Source organism: Colossoma macropomum, unplaced genomic scaffold, assembly GCF_904425465.1.
Source record: "Colossoma macropomum unplaced genomic scaffold, Colossoma_macropomum, whole genome shotgun sequence".
NCBI classification, from domain to species: domain Eukaryota; kingdom Metazoa; phylum Chordata; class Actinopteri; order Characiformes; family Serrasalmidae; genus Colossoma; species Colossoma macropomum.
In genome coordinates this window covers 11,806,517-11,827,913 of record NW_023494791.1, presented here as the reverse complement: position 1 = coordinate 11,827,913, position 21,397 = coordinate 11,806,517, and the positions used below count along the sequence as shown (strand labels likewise).

The 21,397-nt window shown below is 38.9% G+C and overlaps 2 protein-coding genes across 3 annotated transcripts; both read left to right on the top strand.

Annotated features, from left to right (window-relative positions):
• Positions 1-14,780, top strand: oga (O-GlcNAcase). Of its 2 annotated transcripts, XM_036573889.1 has the most exons (17): positions 1-735; positions 1,138-1,189; positions 1,299-1,396; positions 1,506-1,636; positions 1,733-1,904; positions 1,997-2,095; positions 2,181-2,465; positions 2,977-3,135; positions 3,677-4,311; positions 5,973-6,147; positions 8,012-8,065; positions 9,433-9,518; positions 10,541-10,645; positions 11,162-11,253; positions 11,458-11,650; positions 11,748-11,907; positions 12,592-14,780. In XM_036573889.1, exons 1-17 carry the CDS (start codon positions 576-578, stop codon positions 12,726-12,728), a joined length of 2,793 nt encoding a protein of 930 aa, XP_036429782.1. In that variant the 5' UTR covers positions 1-575; the 3' UTR covers positions 12,729-14,780. The 2 variants fall into 2 exon arrangements, with proteins under 2 accessions (XP_036429782.1, XP_036429783.1); XM_036573890.1 differs by lacking the exon at positions 8,012-8,065.
• Positions 14,781-16,804: 2,024 nt separating this feature from the next.
• On the top strand, positions 16,805-20,965 carry npm3 (nucleophosmin/nucleoplasmin, 3). Its single transcript, XM_036573888.1, has 5 exons — positions 16,805-16,980; positions 17,476-17,561; positions 17,653-17,772; positions 19,545-19,638; positions 19,849-20,965. The coding sequence occupies exons 1-5, from the start codon at positions 16,908-16,910 to the stop codon at positions 19,947-19,949; spliced, it is 474 nt and encodes a 157-aa protein (XP_036429781.1). The 5' UTR covers positions 16,805-16,907; the 3' UTR covers positions 19,950-20,965.
• The last annotated feature ends 432 nt before the right edge of the window (positions 20,966-21,397 follow it).

The following is a 21,397-nucleotide window of genomic DNA, read 5'->3' as shown; positions in this document are numbered from 1 at the left end:
CGAACTGGTTTTGTGAGTCTGCGCAGTGAGTGTAAACAGGAAGAGAAAAATTAGACTGTAGTAACGGTAGATGTTGATGAACGCGACGTTAAATGTTATAAATTTCGACCGTCCTTTGTTAGTAACACTTGGCATTCTGCACACGAACGTGAGCTATTCGTGCAGCCGCATTTGTCACGGAGTGTCCTGCTTCCAGCGGAACAGCGACAAACGCGTCAGCTTGAGAAAAACACTGATGCTAACTCGCTCGGCTAACAAACGCTAGCGGCTTTGACAGGATTGACGTTAAGGCAGATCAAACTACACACGGACTCGACCGGCTGGGGTCAGACAGACGCGCTTTCTTTGACATCCTAACAAAGCGTTTCTTTGTCGCATTACTAAAAAGGATCGTCCTTAAATGTGATTTGGTTTGCCTTAGATAAATACGGTATAAATTCGCTCCCTGCTGGTCGACAAGATGGCCTACTAACCCAGCTGGCCAAGTTTCATACTTCGAAGGACGGTAAATATTTAAAAATAACTCTCCAAAGTAGAACCAGAAACGTTTAGATCGTTGCTGAAAGCTCCTGAAGATGGTTCAGAAAGACAAAATCGTCGAAACCTCTCAGTCAGAGAGTGACCCAAGCCCGGGAGGAACGGAGGCTGGTGTCGAGGTGCAGGGCTCCGTTGACGAGCACAATATTGTGGTGGAGAGAACAGGCCGGAGAAAATTCATCAGCGGGGTTGTCGAGGGTAAGTTAACAGTAATCGTGTAAAGGTGATATAGGTTACTATATGCATAAATATTTTGTTCTGTAAATTGCACATATTATAGTTCTTATAACATTACGAAATGTGCTTATTAGCTAGTACGTTAGTCGCAGTAACCCACCCACTGAACAGTAACCTATATTTTTACAGATCGCTTCCGCTGCACAGTGAGCGTGTTTTTTATTGTGCTGTCTGTAATGCGTTTGTCACAATAACTGGACGATGTATTTTTACATGCAGGTTGAATTCACTATTGTCACGCATATATATATTGCTCTTTTGAGAACTGTGAAAATTTCTGTCGATAAAGTTAAAGTATGCCCTGTTGTGGAATTTATGCTGTGTGTGTGAAACTGATTGTTTGCCTTCTTTTGTTTGTCACAGGCTTTTATGGTCGACCATGGACAATGGAACAAAGAAAAGAGCTATTCAGAAGGTATTTTCATTTTTACCATGGTTTGATGTGGCGTGATATTACATTGTAGTTACGTGAAACTGACTATGATGTAAATGAGTCCTTTCACACTCTCTGTTGTGTTTTCCAGACAGCAGAAATGGGGATTGAACACTTACCTGTATGCACCCAAGGATGACTACAAACACAGAATGTTTTGGAGAGAGATGTACTCAGTTGAGGAAGCAGGTAAAAGCCTGTTGTTACAGTGTAGCATACCAGAAATGTTTCTGTAAAATATGAGATGTATGCTGCTGAAGTAGAAGGAGATAATTATTTGTATTTTATTCTTTCTAAGAACAACTCATGACTCTGATAAGTGCTGCAAAAGAGCATGGAATTGAGTTCATCTATGCAATCTCCCCTGGTCTGGATATAACATTCTCAAATCAGAAGGAGGTCTCTACACTGAAAAGGAAGTTGGACCAAGTAAAGATGCAGCTTTACTCTAAAATCTTACACATTGTTTTTTCATAATGTAGAATTGGTTCCGTGTTGTACTGACCAATCCTATTCTCAACACAGGTCTCTCATTTTGGGTGCAAGTCCTTTGCTTTACTTTTTGATGACATTGATCACAACATGTGTCCAGCTGACAAAGAAGTTTTCAGCTCATTTGCACATGCACAAGTGTCTATCACCAATGAGATCTTCCAGTATTTAGGAGAACCCGAAACCTTTTTGTTTTGCCCCACAGGTATGTTTTTTTTATTCTTTATGTGGCTCATATAAAGCTCAGTTGTTGTCTGTGTTCTGTTTGTTCAATTTCTATAATCTTGTCTTTATCAGAGTACTGTGGAACCTTTTGTTATCCAAATGTGGCCCAGTCGCCTTATCTGCGCACAATTGGTGAAAAGCTGCTGCCTGGCATTGAAATTTTGTGGACAGGTAAATATCTAACAGATGTGGCTGTGCCCAGAAATAAGTTAACAAGCATAATTTGGGTGCTAACAGCAGTGTTTTTTCTTCAAAGGTCCAAAGGTAGTTTCTAAAGACATAACGGTAGAGTCTATTGAAGAGGTGACAAAGATTCTGAGGAGAGCTCCAGTCATCTGGGATAATATTCATGCCAATGACTATGATCAGAAACGGTTGTTTTTGGGCCCATATAAAGGCAGATCTACAGAACTCATTCCTCGACTAAAAGGAGTCCTCACCAACCCCAACTGTGAATTTGAGACCAACTTTGTAGCCATTCACACATTAGCCACATGGTATAAATCAAATATGAATGGGGTGAGAAAGGACGTTGTCATGAGTAAGTATGCCTAACTTTAACATTGTTGTCTATATTAAGTGAATGCTTCAGAATGGCTGTATCATATTTTGTTTGTCTGGCATGCTCCACTGCCTGACTTTGTATCTTTGTCTGAATACAGTTAACTATGAGTCATATACGAACAGAAAAGCTTTTATGGCCAAATTAGTCGTTAATGTCCATGCCTTTGGGTCATGAACAATATCTCCTTATTATTGATTATCTCAGTGTGAATGTTTCACAGACTGGGAATAAAAGCCAGGCTGTAACCAACCAGGCTCAGAGTTTGCAAATACTTTGTAGCATAATGGTCCTCTTTATGAAATATCCTCATTACATAATGCTGCTTAGTGTATGGCAGCTTTTTTTGAAAAACTAAGCCTTAGATGACCTTTGACTAATTGCTGTCAGTGAGATCTTATTTTTAATGTTCATAATCGCTCAAATGTGCAAATGCACTCATTGGGCTGATAAACTGAAAATAAAAGTTTCTTTTCATCTTTTTTCGCAGCGGATAGCGAAGACAGTACAGTGTCCATTCAGATAAAGCTAGAGAACGAGGGCAGTGATGAAGAGCTGGAGACGGACATCCTGTACAGCCCACAGATTGCCCTTAAGCTGGCCCTTTCTGAGTGGCTCAACGAGTTTGGCGTGCCTCATCAATACAACAGTAATTGCCATTGTTTTATCATGTTAAGTTATATCCTTTTCAGCCCAGTGATGTCAAATAAATAAATAAATAATGTTAAATGTAATTGGTCAAAAAAAATGAAGCCTTTGGTGTTGTTGTGAATAGTATGAGTTTTTCGTTTTTTTTGTTACATCATATTTTAAGTAATGTCCATGACAGCATGGTAAGATCAGGAGGTCTTTTCTGGTCGAAATGTTTTTTGTCTAACCAGCAAAATGTTAATTAGCTGTTGAGCTGTATCAGGTGTGTTATGCAAAAAATGTCACCTGGCCCGGTGCATTAGAAAGTGCATTGAGGAGTTTTGTGGTCAGAAGAAATGATGAAATGATATAGGTAGTTGTTTGTCAGAAATGAAAAGAGCATTAAGCAATGAATTTATGAATAGTGAGTAACAATGATATTTTGTTTAATCACTCTTAATATTCTAAATGCTAAACTCGATTTACAAAAGATAAAAATTGTGACTGTGGAAGACCAATGAAGCCATATGATTTTATTTTATTTTTCTTCCTTTTGATAGGTCGTCAGGTGGCTCACAGTGGAGTTAACAGCTCCTCTGTTGATGTTCCCTCATTGACCGCCCCCTCTCTGGGCTCCTCCACTACAGTTACCACAGTGTTCCAGCAGCCCATTATGAGCCCTACTGCTCCTCTCAATGAGGAGCCCCACACACTGCACAAAGAGGAGGATGAGGAAGATGTGGAGGTGGAGAAGAAAGACTCAGACGAGGAGCCCATGGAGATGGTGCTGGAGAAACAAGATGAAGTGGAGGACGCCAAGAATGTCAATCAGATTCTCACAAAGATTGTTAAAGCCACAATGGCAGAGGACCTCAAACCCATGGACACAGATAAAGAGAGCTTAACCGAGTCCAAGTCTCCAGAGATGTCTGTTCAGGAAGACTCAGGCAGTGATGTTGCACCCATGCAGACAGATGAGCAGCTTAATAAAGAAGTGTTTGTACCAGGACCCGATGAGAAACCTCTGTTTACGGCTGAGGCACTCACGCTGGAGGACCTGACTTTGCTGGCAGAACTTTTCTACCTTCCCTATGAACATGGTCCCAAGGCAGTGCAGATGCTCAAAGAGTTCAACTGGCTTAGAGCAAACAGCAGCATCGTCAGTGTAAATTCCAAATGCAAGGAACCGGAGAAGGTCAGTGGTGTAGCCAAAACAATTCTATAAAAGTGAAAAGGCATTCATTAGTTTCACGTAACATACCTTTAGTCTTTGCCCTCTCTGTTCTGCAGTATGTAGCATCATACATGATGTATAACATTATTCATATACTTGCTCCTCTTGATGAGTAAGACTTAAGGACATTTATTGAGCCCAACAACTTTTAATTCACTGAATAAAAAGTCTTGAACAATTGACAATGCATTTAATTAAAGTACATATATAGCAGTAATAGGCATTAATATAAGTAAACTGGAAAAAATGAAAAAAGGAATGTGAAAATTGTGAGATGCAATACGATGCAAAATATAATCAAATCATGTTTTGAGGCACAAGGTTTAGAACTTTGATTATTTGGGAACTTCAAGTTAAGATGCTGTTCTCTGGCACACAAGTGGTCTGGAGAAAAATCCGCACTTCTGTCTGTCCCTGTGCTGCCATATTCCACAACCCTTATATTCAGTGCACCTATAATCAGCCAACAGATTTTGCCCTTGCTGTCACACACATCAACCCAGACATAGACCCTAAACAGTTACTGTTAATGTTGCAATACTGTCAAAATTACAAAGGGGATGTATTAGTGCAGCTTTTTGGCGATATAATACAGCATTTAGAAAGAGTAAGTGCAAGTGTAATATGTGTTTTTTGTGTTTTTATAATGGTTAATGAGATTCTACATCTGTGTTGATACACTTTTAATTTGTTATTCTGTAAGTGTATTCAGAATGACAGATACTGATATTTTAGGTAACACTAAAGTTAAAAGAGGAATGAAATAAAATTAAAACTTGACAGAGAAAAGATTTGAAATGTGACAGATGATCACATTTTCAAGTATATCATTGTAATGTAACTCCCTGTCTTCAAGCCCTGGTTCTGAAGTACCTCTGCCCTGCATATTTTGGCATTTTCCCTGCTCTCAACATACCTGATCCAGCCAGTCGACTGTTTAAAAGCCCTTCCTGAGTTGCAGTGTGTGTGTTAGAGCAGAGTAAACAATAAATATGCATGGGCACATTTATTATGTATCTGAAGAGTGGTTTTATGTATTTATTTTTTTTTCAAATTTTTTTACCAGGTTGACTTTCAAGGTGTTTTATTTAAAGTGAAACTGAAGTGTCTTGGAAAGTAGCCTGTCTTTTTCTTTTTTTAATTGGTTATATAAAACCTCTTCAGTAATACTGTAATCATGTACTACTGGAAAATAAGGCCCTCTTCATCCTTCGGCATCAAATTGATCTAACTGCAATGTTCTGCAGAGAAATTTAAAGGACCACTGTACATTATGAACAGTTTTTACTCCTGGGGTCAAGAGTGTCGATTCACAAGCTGTATTTAAAGTGTATTGTGTTGCTGTATTGGAACAGCAAAGATGGCAATGGATTCTCATGAGGGGCAATGCTAAGGGGTTGTCAAGGAGGGCATGTTAAATCAAGTAATGAAATAGAGCCAAAGAGGAGTGACTGTGGTGCATCAAAATGGAGGAAATGCAGTCTCTTTTCTTACCACTTGGTGGTGCTTTTAAAGCAAGAAAAGGAGTTTTATTGGTGGGAGAGTCTGCTTATTTACAGCTTCTGTACCTCATTATGAAATATTTGATCTGCAGTAATATAATGTGTTTGTATCTCTGTCAGGTGACTGAATGGCACTCCAGAGCTGAGAATTTTGAGAAGATGTGTTGCTCCGTCATGCAGATGTTCACCAGGCTCTCCAACTCTGCCAACAGGACCATTCTGTATGACCTGTATCCCTATATCTGGGATATAAAGAGTATCATCTCAATGATCAAATCATTTGTTCAGTGGTTAGGTAGGTATGGCTCTGCTCTTCACAGCTGCATTTCAGGGTTTTTATTTATTTGTTTTTTGTTTTACACCCATTAAATACACGCTCAGATACATTCTAAAGGTCTAGTGGGGCATTAATTTTCCTACAAAAAAAATAAAATAAAATAAATTTAGGCTTACAGTTACATATTATGGGTATTGGTTTATCAAGCATGTTATAGATCTTTTCTGCTCTGATAGCAACATCTGTAAGAATTCCAGCCCCCACCCTGCATTTTTCAACAGATGGCAAAGCATATTTTTAGACTTGATAGGGTAAATTATCACTTCTCACTTTACGCCTGTTCATAGGACAAAAATATATCCAATCTAGTCTCACACATTATATAAGCTTGCACATGCCTCTCTTTCTTAATTTTGGCTATTTACAGAAGCAAAGACAGGTTTATTTCATTGCTTCACTTTTTTTTGTTTGTTTTTTTTTGTTTTTGTTTTTTTTTGTTTTGTGTTTGTGTAAATATTGTTCTCCTCCACTGACTGAATGCTGTCTTCATTGCTAGGCAGTTCACCATCTCTTTGTGAGTATAATGAAGTCAACTGAAAAAACGGTGAACCTCAGTGGGCCTACCTAAATAAATATAAGGAATATGTTGTAATTGGCAGACTGTGGTTTGAGGAGCCAGTGTGAGTCCTGCTGCTTGCTGTGTGTCCAGTATCATTGTGCGTTAACTCAGCAACACCTGCTGCCATCTCTCTCGATCAAGGGCCTGATCGTGAAGGAAAGTTGATCCCTTACGCCCTAGCGCGCCGCGCATGCGAGCTTGGAAAGCGAGGCGGCTGTGTAAGGCTATTCTGGTGCATTATGAGACACTTTACTTAAGTGTACCTGAAGTCAGTGATAAGTTATCAGAGCTTGATGAATTTGGTTTCTCATACCCTTTCTAGCACATTTGCTAGTTGAACAAATTAATATGTAGTCTCCAAACAAAACATGAATGGATGCTTTACTCTAACTGTACTGATCTGGGATTTCTTAATGAACATGTATTATGTCCACGCTCATCTTGGCAAATAACACAAGTAATTTTGTGTGTAATATGCACTTAATATCCAAAGTGGTATGGGTGAAAGAATAAAGCTTGTACCCTTCAACGCTTGGTTTATATAAAAAAAATAACTTGTACTACATCTGTCCAAGCCATTTGTGAAGCGTGTTCACTTTTTAGTGACTAAAGCTTCCATCCAGGAATGTTTTTCCCCTTTTCACTATAATTTTCATTAGTTCTATCACTTACAGTCATTACTGCTGCACAGTTAGAGTACTGCATTCTGTTCTAAATGCAGTGTTTGTTAGAAGTTGATTGAGTAATTATAGCACCAGCATGGCCTGGGTTACCTTGGTAACCACATTTCATTCACAGGTTTCTGTCCAGCTATATGACAAAGCAACACAGCAGGCAGCAACCAAATCTGGTCAAGCCACATCTCAATCTTAGCACACAATTAAGTGGTGAAAAAAAAAAAAACAGAATATGCTGAAGATCTGAAGATGTCTCTATTCTGAGACATTTAATACATAACGATTTTTTTCTGAACAAAAGCATCAGTAACGTAAGAGCTTGTGTCAAAGAGAGGTATCAGATTGCACCACAGGAAACCCTGCTTCAATGAGACTGTGTGTGGTGTAAAAGATTGTGCCCCCTCTGTGTGCCTCTCAGCCTCTGTGTCTGCACAGCCAGGCGAATGCAGCACATCTGAATTCCCGGCTTATCCAGCTCCTTGGTCCAAAGCAGTGCAGATGGCAGTCAGTCAGCGCCTCACTGCTGTTGTGCTGAAATTACTTACTAACAAGCTCTTCTATTGTCTTCTCCCTTCATTATGTACAGATGGAAGAATCCTCAGCACAAGTTTCTACTGCTATTGGATCGACAGTGGCCGATGTATGCACAGTGCTCGCGATATCAATTTTCTGTTGGGGGGCGGGGTTATTTGATTTCTTGTTTTTTATTATTATGATTTTTGGGGTTTATTGTTTATGTATCAAATATTAAGCATTGCATATGTTTGGAAAGGAAGGGATTCTGATGAAGTCACATTTGCGCAGCGATAGCTGAAGATATAAGTGTTAACCCCAGGTTCTTTTTTCTGGCAGCTCTAACGTGGTTTTTGTTTCTATCAATAGGCCTATTTGAGATGGCTCCGACCAGCCATAAAGCACCACCTTAAGGGAAACATCGTAGATTGTCGCTGTCTTTGGCTTTACATGCTTAAAATAGTAATCTAAAGTTGCATTTCTTAGTATACTTTATGTACATAAAGAGCAGTGGTTTGTGAATTCCCTTCAGATGGTGCACATGTGTGCTGTGTCCTGCCATCACAGGATGTGCGCATAGGTATCTTGTTTGAAATCCAGTGAAAACAGGAGCATTATAACTCCTGTCTCTGCGCTACATTTGTCTTGTTACATGACTTTGAGTTCTAGTGACCCTTTAAGGCCATTTAAATAGTTATTACATGCGTTGCTTTGTCATGGGACACTTCCTGTTTGATCAAACCTGTAGAAGAGCTAACTAAAAGTTTGAAAGTTAAGGTTCAGGTGTAATACTCTTCTAAATAAAAGGGGCTCTCTCATTCAGCAGTTATTTCGCTCTTAAAAAGGGTATGCCCTGTACAGCCTAGGCTCTGCATCTAAATCTCTTGGGCTGATGAACAGTGCTCGTTAGTCATGTGACAAGGCAGATAGATGTAAATGTGACTTCAGATGAGGTGTGCAACTCAGAGGGTCTTCAACAGCTGAAGCTTAATTAACTACCAGCAAGTCAGTAATGCAGAACCAACAAAATCTGTAAACAGAGTGCCATTAATTCAAGAGGGGCAGCTTATTATGCAGCTCACCATTTTACAAGAAGTTCCACTTCTTGCATTAAATAACAAATTGTTTTGCCAAACTAACAACGGCCTAGTATGTAATCATGAACCACAATCACTTGTCTTAACAACCAGTGATTTTAGGGACCATCCTACAGCACAATCATATTTTAAGTAAATTGGACTTATATATTCTGTTCACACCAGAGATTGCCATCTTTCAATCTAAGCTTTAGCTGCTTGAGCCCAAGAGACAGATTTAAAGCATTGCACGTTTGTTCATATTCAGATATATTCTATAATTCTAGTGCGCAATATTGGCTTTTCTTTTTCAATGGAGTGAATTGGAAATAGACATCACTACCCCATACCCCCTTCCTCCTCATTTTGGAAGAAAGCCCCTCACGTAATGTTTTCCGCTTGGATCTGATCTCAACAGGGTGTCGTAGTCAGTCCTCAGCACAGTTCTTAAGTGGAGACCAAGAGCCCTCGGCCTTTAGGGGCGGTCTAGCGGGAGAGTTCCAGGTATCCAATATTGAATTCACAGCAAAGTCTTAAAATGAAGTTGTAATTTTTTTTGTTGTTGTTATATGTCTCTGGCGTGGTTGCGCAATGCTAAGGGTTGGTCTGTTTAAGGTGAGCTGATTGCCATAGCAAATAGATGATGGGTTTATAGCCTCTCGTGCACTATCAGCAGATATTTATGCTAAATTGCAATATGAAAAGGGTCTCATGACTGCCGTCAAAGCCAGAGTTTGGGATGATGGTGTTTTCTGACACAGTCTAAATTTGGGTTTCTTTCAGCAACTGCCCAAAAGAGATGTGGCTTTTCCCCAAGCGCTTGCGACTGCGCAGCATGGCTAGGGTTTATTTTCATGACACCTTATTCCTTTGCAGGAAACTCAAAATTATCCCCCTGCGCCTGCATCTGCACTGCTGCGCTCACGTGTGCGCCTGCGTGTTCGCCTGCTGAAAGCTCCATGAACAAATCATCTATTTAAATAATTAATAAATTCTAAATATCCGTTAACCATTAGTGGTTATATGTATGTACAATTACACACGGAATACAAAAGAGTTTTAATATCATTTGGTCATGGAGTTTTGTTTAATGTGTGTGTCAGCATCATTCCTTTTCTCTACAGGAAATGCGCAGCGAAAACTTGCGATGCCTTGCAGTGGGAAAGGGGCATCTCCTTTAGCCAGTTAAGCCTTTCTCAGACCAAGCCTGCAGCCAGATATTTCCCTCTTCTGTTTGGTTTTGGTTTCTTTCAAAACAAAAAAGAAGCAAAATGCACAAAAAAGGGATTTTACATATTTGTGCAGTTTTCCTGCTCTTGCTGATTACTGACCAACCAAAAGAGCCAATAAAGCCTCTTTGTAAAGTGTTTACTCTTATGCCAGTATTTGGTTAAACACTTGGCTCAAGTGTCATGTTGGTTCAGCAGGAGCAGAGGAACTCATAAGTGTAAATCTGAATGAAGAGCTGCTCAGTCGGGTGCCTAAAGCTGGGAAAGTATTGAATGTTTTTGCTTTGGTCTCCACAGCGACTGTTGCCAATAGATGGGGCAAATGATCTTTTCTACCAGCCACCACCTTCAATGCCAACTTCCAAAATCTATTCCATAAGGCCTTACTTTACTGAAGATGAGGTGAGTATAACGTCTGTGTTTGTCTCTGACTATCTGTGATTTCCACTGTGGCACTACATTATGTATAAATATATATTTTATATTTAATTTCAGGACATGCCATTTGAGTATTCATCTCACTAATTATGCAAGGAAAAAGATTGCAAGTTAGATATTAAAGTAAATGTCCTGCATTATAACACAGGACTAAACAAAGTGCCGAATTTTACATCTTCTGAATGTTTTGTTGGTGAGACCTTCAGAATATTGTAAATTGCTCTGTGGGTAGGTTACCTCGGGAGTTGTTAAAAGTTGTTGAAGCCGCTAGTATTCCCAGCTGAAGTGTCCCAGTTTAAGCGAGGTTTTGAGGTTAATTTGCAGAGCTACTGATCCAATCTGCCAAATCAGCAGTCTGGCCCACCTGTTAGCCCTCAGATGGCTGCCATGATCTGGACTGAGAGCTGTCAAGAGTCCTTACAACACTGCATTTTCTCTTTCTGCCTTGTGTGCTCGCATGTACATGAATGTGAATTATAGGCTGCTGTCTACAAGATCTGCAAGGAGATATACACAGAGGGATGTGATGAGATTCCTTTCTCTGACCAAGAACCAGACCTGATTGGAGACAGGTATCACAAGATATTCATTTATTTATGTCATCTCTTTATATAGTTTGATAATCATGTTCTTTGGTAATAACGGAACTAATCGTCCAGCATCAATACATGATCTCACTAATGCTCTAGTGGCCGAATGCCACCAAATTCTCATAGCAATGTTCCAACATCCTGTATGAGTTCTGCAGTGCCTTATGTACACTGTTTCTCCTGCAGGTTAGTAGGAGGGTTTCTGACGCTCAGCCCAGACTATGGCTTTGTCTTAGAGGATGAGGAGGGAATCTGTGGCTATGCCCTGGGCACTGTGGATGTCAAACCCTTTGTGAAGAAATGCAAGATGAGCTGGATTCCATTCATGCAGGAAAAGTATAACAAACCTGACTCAGGAAAGGACCTGTCTGAGGCAGAGGCAAGATATGCTCCTCCGGATTCACATCTCCCACATTCATCCCCTCATCTCAAATGCACAACAGTCTGACCAGGTCATTTCTGTCTTTTTCCTGCAGAAAATGATGCTAAGCTTCCATGAGGAAGAGGAGGGTTTGCCAGAATCGTTCCTCAGGAATTTCCCCTCCCTCATAAAGGTGGACATTCATACAAAAGTCACTGACCCTAGTGTAGCCAAAAGCATGATGGGATGTCTCCTCTCATCACTGAAAGCCAGTGGTAGGTGTTGTTGTCTTTTTGTCTGAAGACGTTCGCACACTGAGTACAGTTTATTCATGCAATTTATGAAGTCATTAAAATTAAGTAAAACATGTTTATAAATGATATATTGCACATCAAACGTTATTTTAAGGATGTAGCAAAAATGGTAAAATATACTCAGCCGAACAATCACAGTTGAGTTTCACCTCCACATCTGAGCTGTGTAAAAGCACAGCTTTAAAAAAAAAATTGTGTTGCATCCACTGTGTGTAGTTTAATGTGAACAATTTGTCTGAATACTTTTGCATTCCCTTGTCATTTTGCATCGTGTTCAGCAAAATTTGGTTATAAGTTCTCAGAGCAGTAAGTAGCCCACAGTCACCATTAACCTGGAGATTGCCTCATTCTGAAAATAATTTTACCCCATTTAAAGAAGAAAAAGGAAAAAAGACAAATGACTGAACCTTGAACTAGTGAAGTAATACTAAAGTTCTTCAGATCCCTCTGTGTGGTCCTTCCTCTTTCACCACATGTATGTAGTCTACAGGGGAATAGTGGTTTGACATTGCAGTCTTAAATTTCAAATACCTGATACTGTACAGAAAGATAATAGCCTCAAAGCTGCCATAGAAAGTTAAAAGCTACAGTGATCTGTTTGAATGCTTTCATTCTCCTGATCATATCTTCACTACGCTTCCCTAGGCTCCCATGGTGCCTTCTGTGAGGTCCGGCAATTGGACAAACGGATGTTGGACTTTTATGGCAAACTTGGCTGCTTTGAAGTAGCCAAAATGGAGGGCTTTCCAAAAGATGTCATCATAATGGGGAGGAGCTTGTGAAAGGGAGCAATATGGAAGACCTACCCTTGGAAGAACTTGTACAAAGCTACAGTGGTCTGCATAGAGGGCCTAGAGCGTGTCTCACTACCTGTCCAAGTAACAATCAATGACACATTTGTAATTTTTGTTGCACCCATCGAAGGCTGCTGTTGTAGCTTTATTCTTCAAAGTGTGCTCTTCAGAAACTGCTGAAAGCACATGCATAATTTAAGGTGCTTCTCATAGTTACTGTGCTTTGCCAATCAGAGGTGGCGTGTGAGAGAATGTGAGTGCTTGTATTGCCTTTTCAACAAGACCCTCCTCTGGTCTGCAAGACAGCTTGAGCTGGCCAGGTGCCATTTAGCCCATCACACCTCTCAAGTGCAGTTGGTCGGCAGTCTGCTTATATTCAGTCCGCTGCAGGTTCCAGTGAGGGCATTTAGGCCCAACACGATCAATAGCCTAAAGATACCATTACATAATTAGAAAAAATAAGTTTCCGCATATGTTTTGCCTCCCATGCTTTGTTGCCACTTCAGCAGTAATGTGGAAGGTGGCTGTTTTTTTTTTTAGTGGTCTCTTGACTTTTGCAGTTTTCCAGTCACAAACTGTTAAAGCATTAGTGAACAAACTAGCTAAACAGATAGATAGGGTGTGTCTGTGTTTTTAAAGAAAGAATTCATTGTGTGGATTGTTGGCTAAAAAATCCATACAGAGAACCTGGAGTTAGTAGAGATAAATTTGGAACCAAAAGTGGAGACCCTTGTCCATAAAAACTGCATGGATATTACTTTTGTGCATAAGCTAGTAGCATGTGTATCTTGATGATACATTTGTGTTTTGTACAGCGATGCCTTTCGGTCTGTTGCCTTCCTCAGTGTATTGCAGAGGTTTTGTCCTCTTATCCCCCTCCCAGCCACACCCCCAGCCCCCCACCCAGCCCCCCCACCCCCGAGACGATTTCTTCAGACCACATTGCTGTGGTCTGAGGTCATGCCTGTTATATGTTCTTGAGCCTAAACAAGATTAGATGACCATTCATAAATATAAGTATTTGACTAAAGACGTTTTAAACATGTTCAAAAGGTGAGGAGTTGTGATAAACCACCAGTCACCAGAGTTTTGTGAGGACAGCTGACTGTGGTGGAATTTCACAGTGACATTCAGTGAAACTGATTGGAGTGAGGTTTGAGTGAGTGCAGTAAATCCTGCATCTGTAGTTATTTGATTGACTAGAAGAAATGTATGTATGGTTGTGTTTGAAACATGCTATTCTTTCTCAAACATGACACAGTTCATTCCAGTCCTGTGGTGCAACATGTCCATGCGATACTGTTGCTTGGAAACCAAGGTGAGGTGGTGAAAGTCAGAGCCTAAGGTGTCAAGACAGTAAGGCAGTATTTGACTAGAAAATGCTCTCAGGCTTTGTTGAGATGGGCGGTAAATTTTGTTTCATTTTTGATGTTTTTCTCTAAGGTTTAAGTAGTTACGACTCATCTTCATTTTTAAAATTTTGATCTAAATCAAATCCATACATTTAGCAGTCTGCTTGTCTAAATACAGTTACAATAAGGTAAAGAAGGAAAACAATCTGCCTACTTTCAAACCTTCGTCTTTCTTCATATTTTGGCGCTATGTAGTATTCGGGCACAAAAACACTCACTTACTTACAGCCTGCCTCCCAAATAAGTTCCCCTTCTCATAAAAGGCCTTTAGTCTCAAGTAACTGCTATGAGAGAAATGCATATAGTTCTGAGCATTTGTTAGTTTTTTGTTTTTTTTTCTCAAGTCACTTTTACAAGTTCTCCTTCGATCCTCCTGTGGGGAGCATGACCTTGCATGGCCATTATTTCACATGGCTTTCATTTCACCATGCTCTGCTCTTTTGTTCTGGAAGTTGAAGTCAAATTCAAAAGGAAAGGGCTTCATTTTGTGAGGTTCTAATTACATTTAAGACATTGAATACATTTCAGTACTTTGGGTTGTAATTATGATTATGTATGTAATGTAGTTATACTTTCTGTAAGGTTTTTATGTAAGATGGTTAATTATAATAAAGTATGGTAAATATTTTTTTGTTGCAGTTTTTCTTCTGTTCTATAAAATTGGCCAAACCACTGTTTCTTTAGTGTCCATCAACTTGACAAATACTGCTTTACTATTACTAATTCCAATTCAAACGGTACCATTACTAAGTCAGGGGCAAATGAGATAAGCATGATTGTCTTTGGTTTTCATTTTTCTCCTGCAGAGATCTTAAGTTCTTGACTGATTTGTCAAACATTTAAACATATAGCTCCACCCCTTTCTCCTCTTAGATTGTAGTTACGGTGAGGTGTTATGTTGGTCAAAGCTACACACTTAACAGACTTCTGGCAGCACTTAACTGTCATCACATTGTTGCATGCTGAACTTTTTGGGCCGATCAGGCATTTTAGCCAGAAATTATGTAATATATATTAAGTCAGAACTCATATAATTTAAACTACATAGAATAGTTTTTCAGAGGTTAAGGTTGTTGAATCTAGTGTTTTCTTACTTAACAGCACCATCATTCAGCAGTGAAAAGTATCAAACACCATGTTTATAAAGACATTTTTAATTTAATTGTTCAAATTTTAAAATTGGAAATAAATAGGACATTCCAGTGTCCTCACTTTCACAAGACAGAATACTTCTTTCCTTAATTAATCTTCATAATTCGGTGATGTATGTTTTGCATTTCTGAATAACCATTATAAAAGGTTTATTACATCTATAAAATACCTTTGTATGATCTACTCAAAGGAGCATAAAATACGCACCATAACTAAACATAAAACTAACATACATTACACACCATGACTTAAACCATAACTAGAAATGAACAAAATTCACCCTAGTGCTGTAGTTACAGAGTTCTCAAATGTAGGTCATAAAAGCTATTTCTAACAGGAAATGATCCTTAAGGGGGAATTCCACCGATTTCTCAAATTGTTGAGACGTAAACAAAGCCACTCAAAGAGTGGTTCGAAATGAAGTGGCCCAGAGAAACGTACCAGTTTCTGTACAGTGGTTGTGATAGGAACGAGGGGTCACAATATCTACAATGCGAATATAAACTTTTGCTACCCGTGTCTTCTGAGTTTTAAAATGTAATGTTGATGATGGTGAAATAGTGATAAAGCTGAAACAATACGTTTTCCTTGGGTACTGTTTTAGAGGCATAAAACATTTCAACTGTCTGTTTCCTATCACCACTGCTGTAAGAAATTCTTTGTTTCTCTACAAGATTTCATATCAAACCACCCTGAGTAACTTTGTTTACATCTCAATGATTTAATTAAGGGGAAAATTTGAAAAATCAGTGGAATTGTCCTTTAATGATTTAATAGAGACAACTTGCACCCCAGTTGTTGCATATTTTTCGTAGTCTTTATTTTATTTGTGACCAGCAATGGTTTGACTGTTGTTTGGTCTTTAAACTTCAAAGAGGTTCAAAGACAATAGAATCTTCTGTTCTTCGTTATTTTTATAGGCAGTTTCTAAAGATAAATTAAACTTTCAACGTAACTTCAACTGGCAATAATTTTGCACCCATTCTTTTGGCTTACAATAAAACCGTCTTTTAGGGAAAAAAGGATAAGCATTCCCTCAATCTGATTATTAGGTGATTTATATGTGATTTATTTTACAATAATTTTACTATTTTTACTGTATTCTATTTTTCCTGCTTTATGTAGGATATTAAGCGACACCCTGATGCCTAATGAATCACTAAAGTACACGTATATTTGACAGTCATTAGAAGAGAATTAGAAGAAAAAAAATTTAATGAAGAAAGTAAATACTGAAATATTTAACGTTTTATTCCGTAGCATCCTTTTTCTGGAAATTCTTTCTGAATTCTGACCTAAGACGGCGATTTGTTGAGATCCATGATGCGATTCCAGGGCAAAATAAAAGTCATTCAACGGTAAAGGCTCAAAATAAAATGAAAAAAGGGAAAACAAAGATATAACCCTACAGTGGAACCAAACAAACATATCACTATTATAAAAAGTAAAAACTAAAAAATCACCCGATGTGAAGTTTTGTGTTGATGATGTCATAACTCCTGCGCCGTGTTGAGTGTAACTCGTCACATGTTTTGAAGACGCTGTCTGTGCTGTGCGTCATTTAGGCTCTGGATTGTACTGAACACTGAATACTGAAAAAATTATGTCGTTTTTAGAGGACGAATCATCCGACGACGGAACCGGGGCACGTTCACAACTGGAAAGCTATGTTTTTAGTAAGCTGCGTTTCCTTTGTTTGCATGTAGTGTTTCCGAAACGTTAGCCTCCTGGCTAACACACGTGGACCCCTGCAGCCGCTGTAGCGCTTCAAGCATCTGGCTGAAATAATGTAGCTACACACTGGGCTTTAAAACCATATTCATAAACATTCATAAACAAAACAGTTCTATATAGAACCATTTCATGCTTAAATGCTTCTTGTAAGTTACAACACATTCTCCATCAATCTGAAGAACCGTGTCACCATGCAAAGAACCATTTAAGCATGGAATGTTTCTTTATAGAACTCATGGTTCTAAACAGAAACATTCCCTTTCCTAAAGAACCCTTGAAAAAACATATATATTTTTTTTAGAAGAGTTGTGTTCTATTAAGCACAACTAGTAAAACTTCAGTTTATTGGTGCATTTATTAATCTAATAAATGTAGATGAATGGAAGATGCAGCTTTATGATACACTGAATCTGTATTCTGTTGTTTGCATCCTGAAGGCTGTGAATTATCTTCCGAAGTACCCTTCTACACTTTTCAAGGGGATGAGGAGGAGAATTTGGAGCATTTTCTCGAACTCCGAACAGTGCGTAGAAGCTTGGCTTTTTGAGATTTGAGGTAAGGACTGAAGTACAGATGTTCTAAAGCATCGATCCTCCTTCTCTCTCCACCTGCAGATCTGCCTCGGCGAGGGAGCCAAAGAGGAGAACAATGTGGTGGAAGTGACTGCTATGAACCATCAAGGAAAGAAAATAGCCGTGCCTGTAGCAAATCTTCACATATCCTGTCTTCCAATGGTAATATATTTTGGACTGGTTTACACAGGTTTACTATTTCACAAACAATCCAAAAACATTGTCTCTTCTCTGATCTGATCTAAGAAGTAAGACTCCTTTAAGGACCCCTGCTGGTGTCGTCCCTTCTGAAGAGAAATAGTGCAGGCCTTACTGCTTACTAAGGCGTGAAAACAGGATCCTACTGCATGCCCACATCTTAGTCATGGCCATAAGTAAGGTGTGAGAATGAGATAAATGAGTGGTTCCCATGCCTTACTAAGTCATGGCCACAGCTTAACTGTCTAAACTGAAGTACCTTGTTCCTGTGCCTTATTAAGTTGTGGTCCCAGTTTAACTATTTAAACTGAGTTATCTTGTTCCCACATTTTACCAAGTTGTGGCCACTCATTTTCACTCCTTAATAATGTTGCATTTACACTGCTCTGGCACATCAGCATGCTGTGACATATCCCCTTCTTTTTCAATGGGAAGCTTTGGTTCCATCAGATGCAGCCACGCGGTGCATGATGAGTTCAGTGGGTGTGGGATCCAAAAAAAAATTGAGCAACTTTATGCAAATGAGTTTGGCTAACACAAGGCATCTACCCAGTAAGGAAGCAGCTGGTGTTTGTGTGATTCAAGTCTGCAGCTCAAAGAATGAAACATTGGTTCTGTTTTTTAAACATTCCAGCACGACACAAATGACCAGTGGTGAAAAAGCCAATATGTTTAAATACAAAACTTAAAATCCAAGCAGGAAAACGTTCAGTTGGATGAAAATAAACCAAAAAGACTGACATTGACTGCAAGTGGTAATCACTGACCTAAATTATAAGCTTTTCAAGTTTAACCTTGTTAACGTTTTGGAAAATATTAGTATAATGATGCATAATACGTTGACTATCTGATTATTCAAAAACAATAGAAGCATTACTTACATAAATATCGACTTAGCAAGATTTCAGTTAGATTTTGCAGGAAACTCCCTCATAATGCCCACATGCTGGAGGAGGAGGATGCATTCACGCCCGTCGATGCACCAGAGCAATGTAAATGCACCGGAGGTCATGGCCACGCATTAACATCACATTCCCATGCCTAAGTAAGTTGTGGCCACACATTATTTTTATTAGAAAGGAATGTCATGAGCGGGGCTCCGTACTGCTCAGCACATTACCAGTCTTGGCCTTTGCACTACGCTGCTCCAAGAAAGGCTGCAGTAAAATGTATCAGACAAGTGATCTAACCACAGATTGAATCATTAAATAAATCTTGAGCAACCTTTTACTTTTGCCTTGTATTAACATGTTTCATGGCTAGATAAACTTTGGCCAGATTCCATTTTCCCTGTTCAAACAAATGTGTCAGTGTGACCAGATGAGATCCGATTTTGCTTTCTTATATTAAAAGACACATGTCCGTTTTACTTCTGGTGACCTACTGTGAACATGGTTTCTCACTTGCTACTGTGATATGTTGTCGAGTGAGAGAGAGGCAGAGAAGGCTTTTTCTTACAGCAGCTGTAATTACTTATGCAATTGTTGTATTTCCATTTACGTAGTTGTTTGCACACAATGTGTTAGAATGTGGTCAAGATCCATCTCATAATCCGATCACAATGCATCATAGGTGTGTTTGTGCTTGTCTTTTCATGTGGTCAGATTAAATTCAAACCTGATCACCGAAAATGCATGCTGCTGCAAGGTGTAAACAGCATCTTAGTGGAGACTGTATTTCCTGTTATTGCAGTACTGACGTCCTAACACTTGGTTTTGTTGTAATGCATTTTTCAGGTAAGCTTGGGGGAATTTGAGTTAATGGCACCTGTGACGCTGCGCCTGAAATCTGGAAGTGGACCAGTGACTGTTAGTGGATTACACCTAGTTGGTGAGTGGGAAGAAAACTCCTCATTTCTTTTGGGTTCTTCAAATGGTGTGAGGAAGACACCAAGTTGACACTCAGTTGTTTTATATCAGTTTCACCCAAGACTGGAATAAATTTAGTAAAAATAATGTGCTGTGATTTAAGTACTTTGACAAAAAAACAAGCACACTTTACATTATTAGCTTACAAAATGTAATATCTCCTGTTCCTCAGCTTCAGAGAACAATGACGAGTCTGAAGCGTCCGATGAAGATGAGGACTCTGAGGAGGAAATGCCCTCTATTAAGCCAGCCAAGAAGAAACAGAAGCTGTAGAATCACAAATTTTATAAAGATTTCAGTACATTTTATAGAACATGATATTCAATAAACTGTTCCACAAGCAGTTACAGTGGACTGCAAAATTTGAAGCTTTTTGCTCTTTTTGCCAATTTTGACAAGTATTGAGTGGAGAATCATGACCAGCTCAAAGTACTTTTTACTTTTGTGATTTCTCATGTGAAAAATGTATATCTAACACCTCACACTTAAGAATTGAGTTCCAAAATGCTATAATTGCCATGTTTTTGTATTTATAATCACCACAAATTATAGTTCTGCTAAATGTTACTATACAAAACATATTCCTGGTCTTATGTGTGCTTTATAAAATGACTCCAGTTCATTGTTTTGGATATTTTGAAAATTGGATGGCCACATATTCTACATTTGTGAAAAGGGACATACAGCATTTTGGAATGAAACTGTTTACTTCATTGTGTTTTTACAATGTACAGTGGTTTTGTTTTGTTTGATAATCTACAGTTAAGGTAAAGGTTCACTGCTTTTGCATATTTTGGATCACTGCTAGGCTTTGTCTGAATAGTTGAATGAAACTTCCTTTCCTTTCAGTTTTCCCAGATTTTGCCTGATCTAGTATCCATGTAGATCCACATGCTTGTCAGGCCTGCCTATATATTTTCTGAGGCAATGGACTACAGATCAGGCAAAATCAAGGAAGATGATAGGACAGAAGTTTCAAGAAGAGTCAAGTTTCAGGAGAAATTTGGACGCAGCCCTGGTCGCCAAGCAAGGTGGAGACATTCCATACATATCACTGTTTTGTAATTACTGATATTACAGGTTTTAACAGAAAATTCAACTTACTGTACGTTTATAGACAGTCAGTCTGTATTTGCCTTAAGGAAGGTCACCAGCAGTGATTTCTGCAGCTGTGTATACGTAATTTTCATTTTTTTGAAAGACTGATACGGTTGTGGTTTTGAATGGAACTTTTTTCCCTTCTTTTACATTTGTAGATTTTATGAATAAACCTCTCACTGTTTAACAAATCTGGTGCAACCCATTACTTTTATCATGCCACGCTTTTCAAAAACACTTGCATTATTAATGAGATAAAATTATGTATTTTAATTCAGTGTTGTTTGACTATTCAAGTGGTCCTACATGTCAAACAGTTTAAAATACATTTAAGCTCTTTTTTTATTTTTTGTCTGGAATTATGTGTCAGTAACATGCACCTGCCAATTTAAGTGCCAGATTTGAAAAAATTGCACTTTCATTGACCAGCCACTTCTTGCAGTGTCACTGCAGTGCTGAGGATGATCCACCACCCAAATGATACCTGCTCTGTGGTGGTCCTGTGGGGGTCCTGACCATTGAAGAACAGGGTAAAAGGGGTCTAACAAATGCAGAGAAACGGATGGACTACGGTCTGTAATTACAGAACTACAAAGTGCACCTATTTGGTAAGTGGAGCTGAT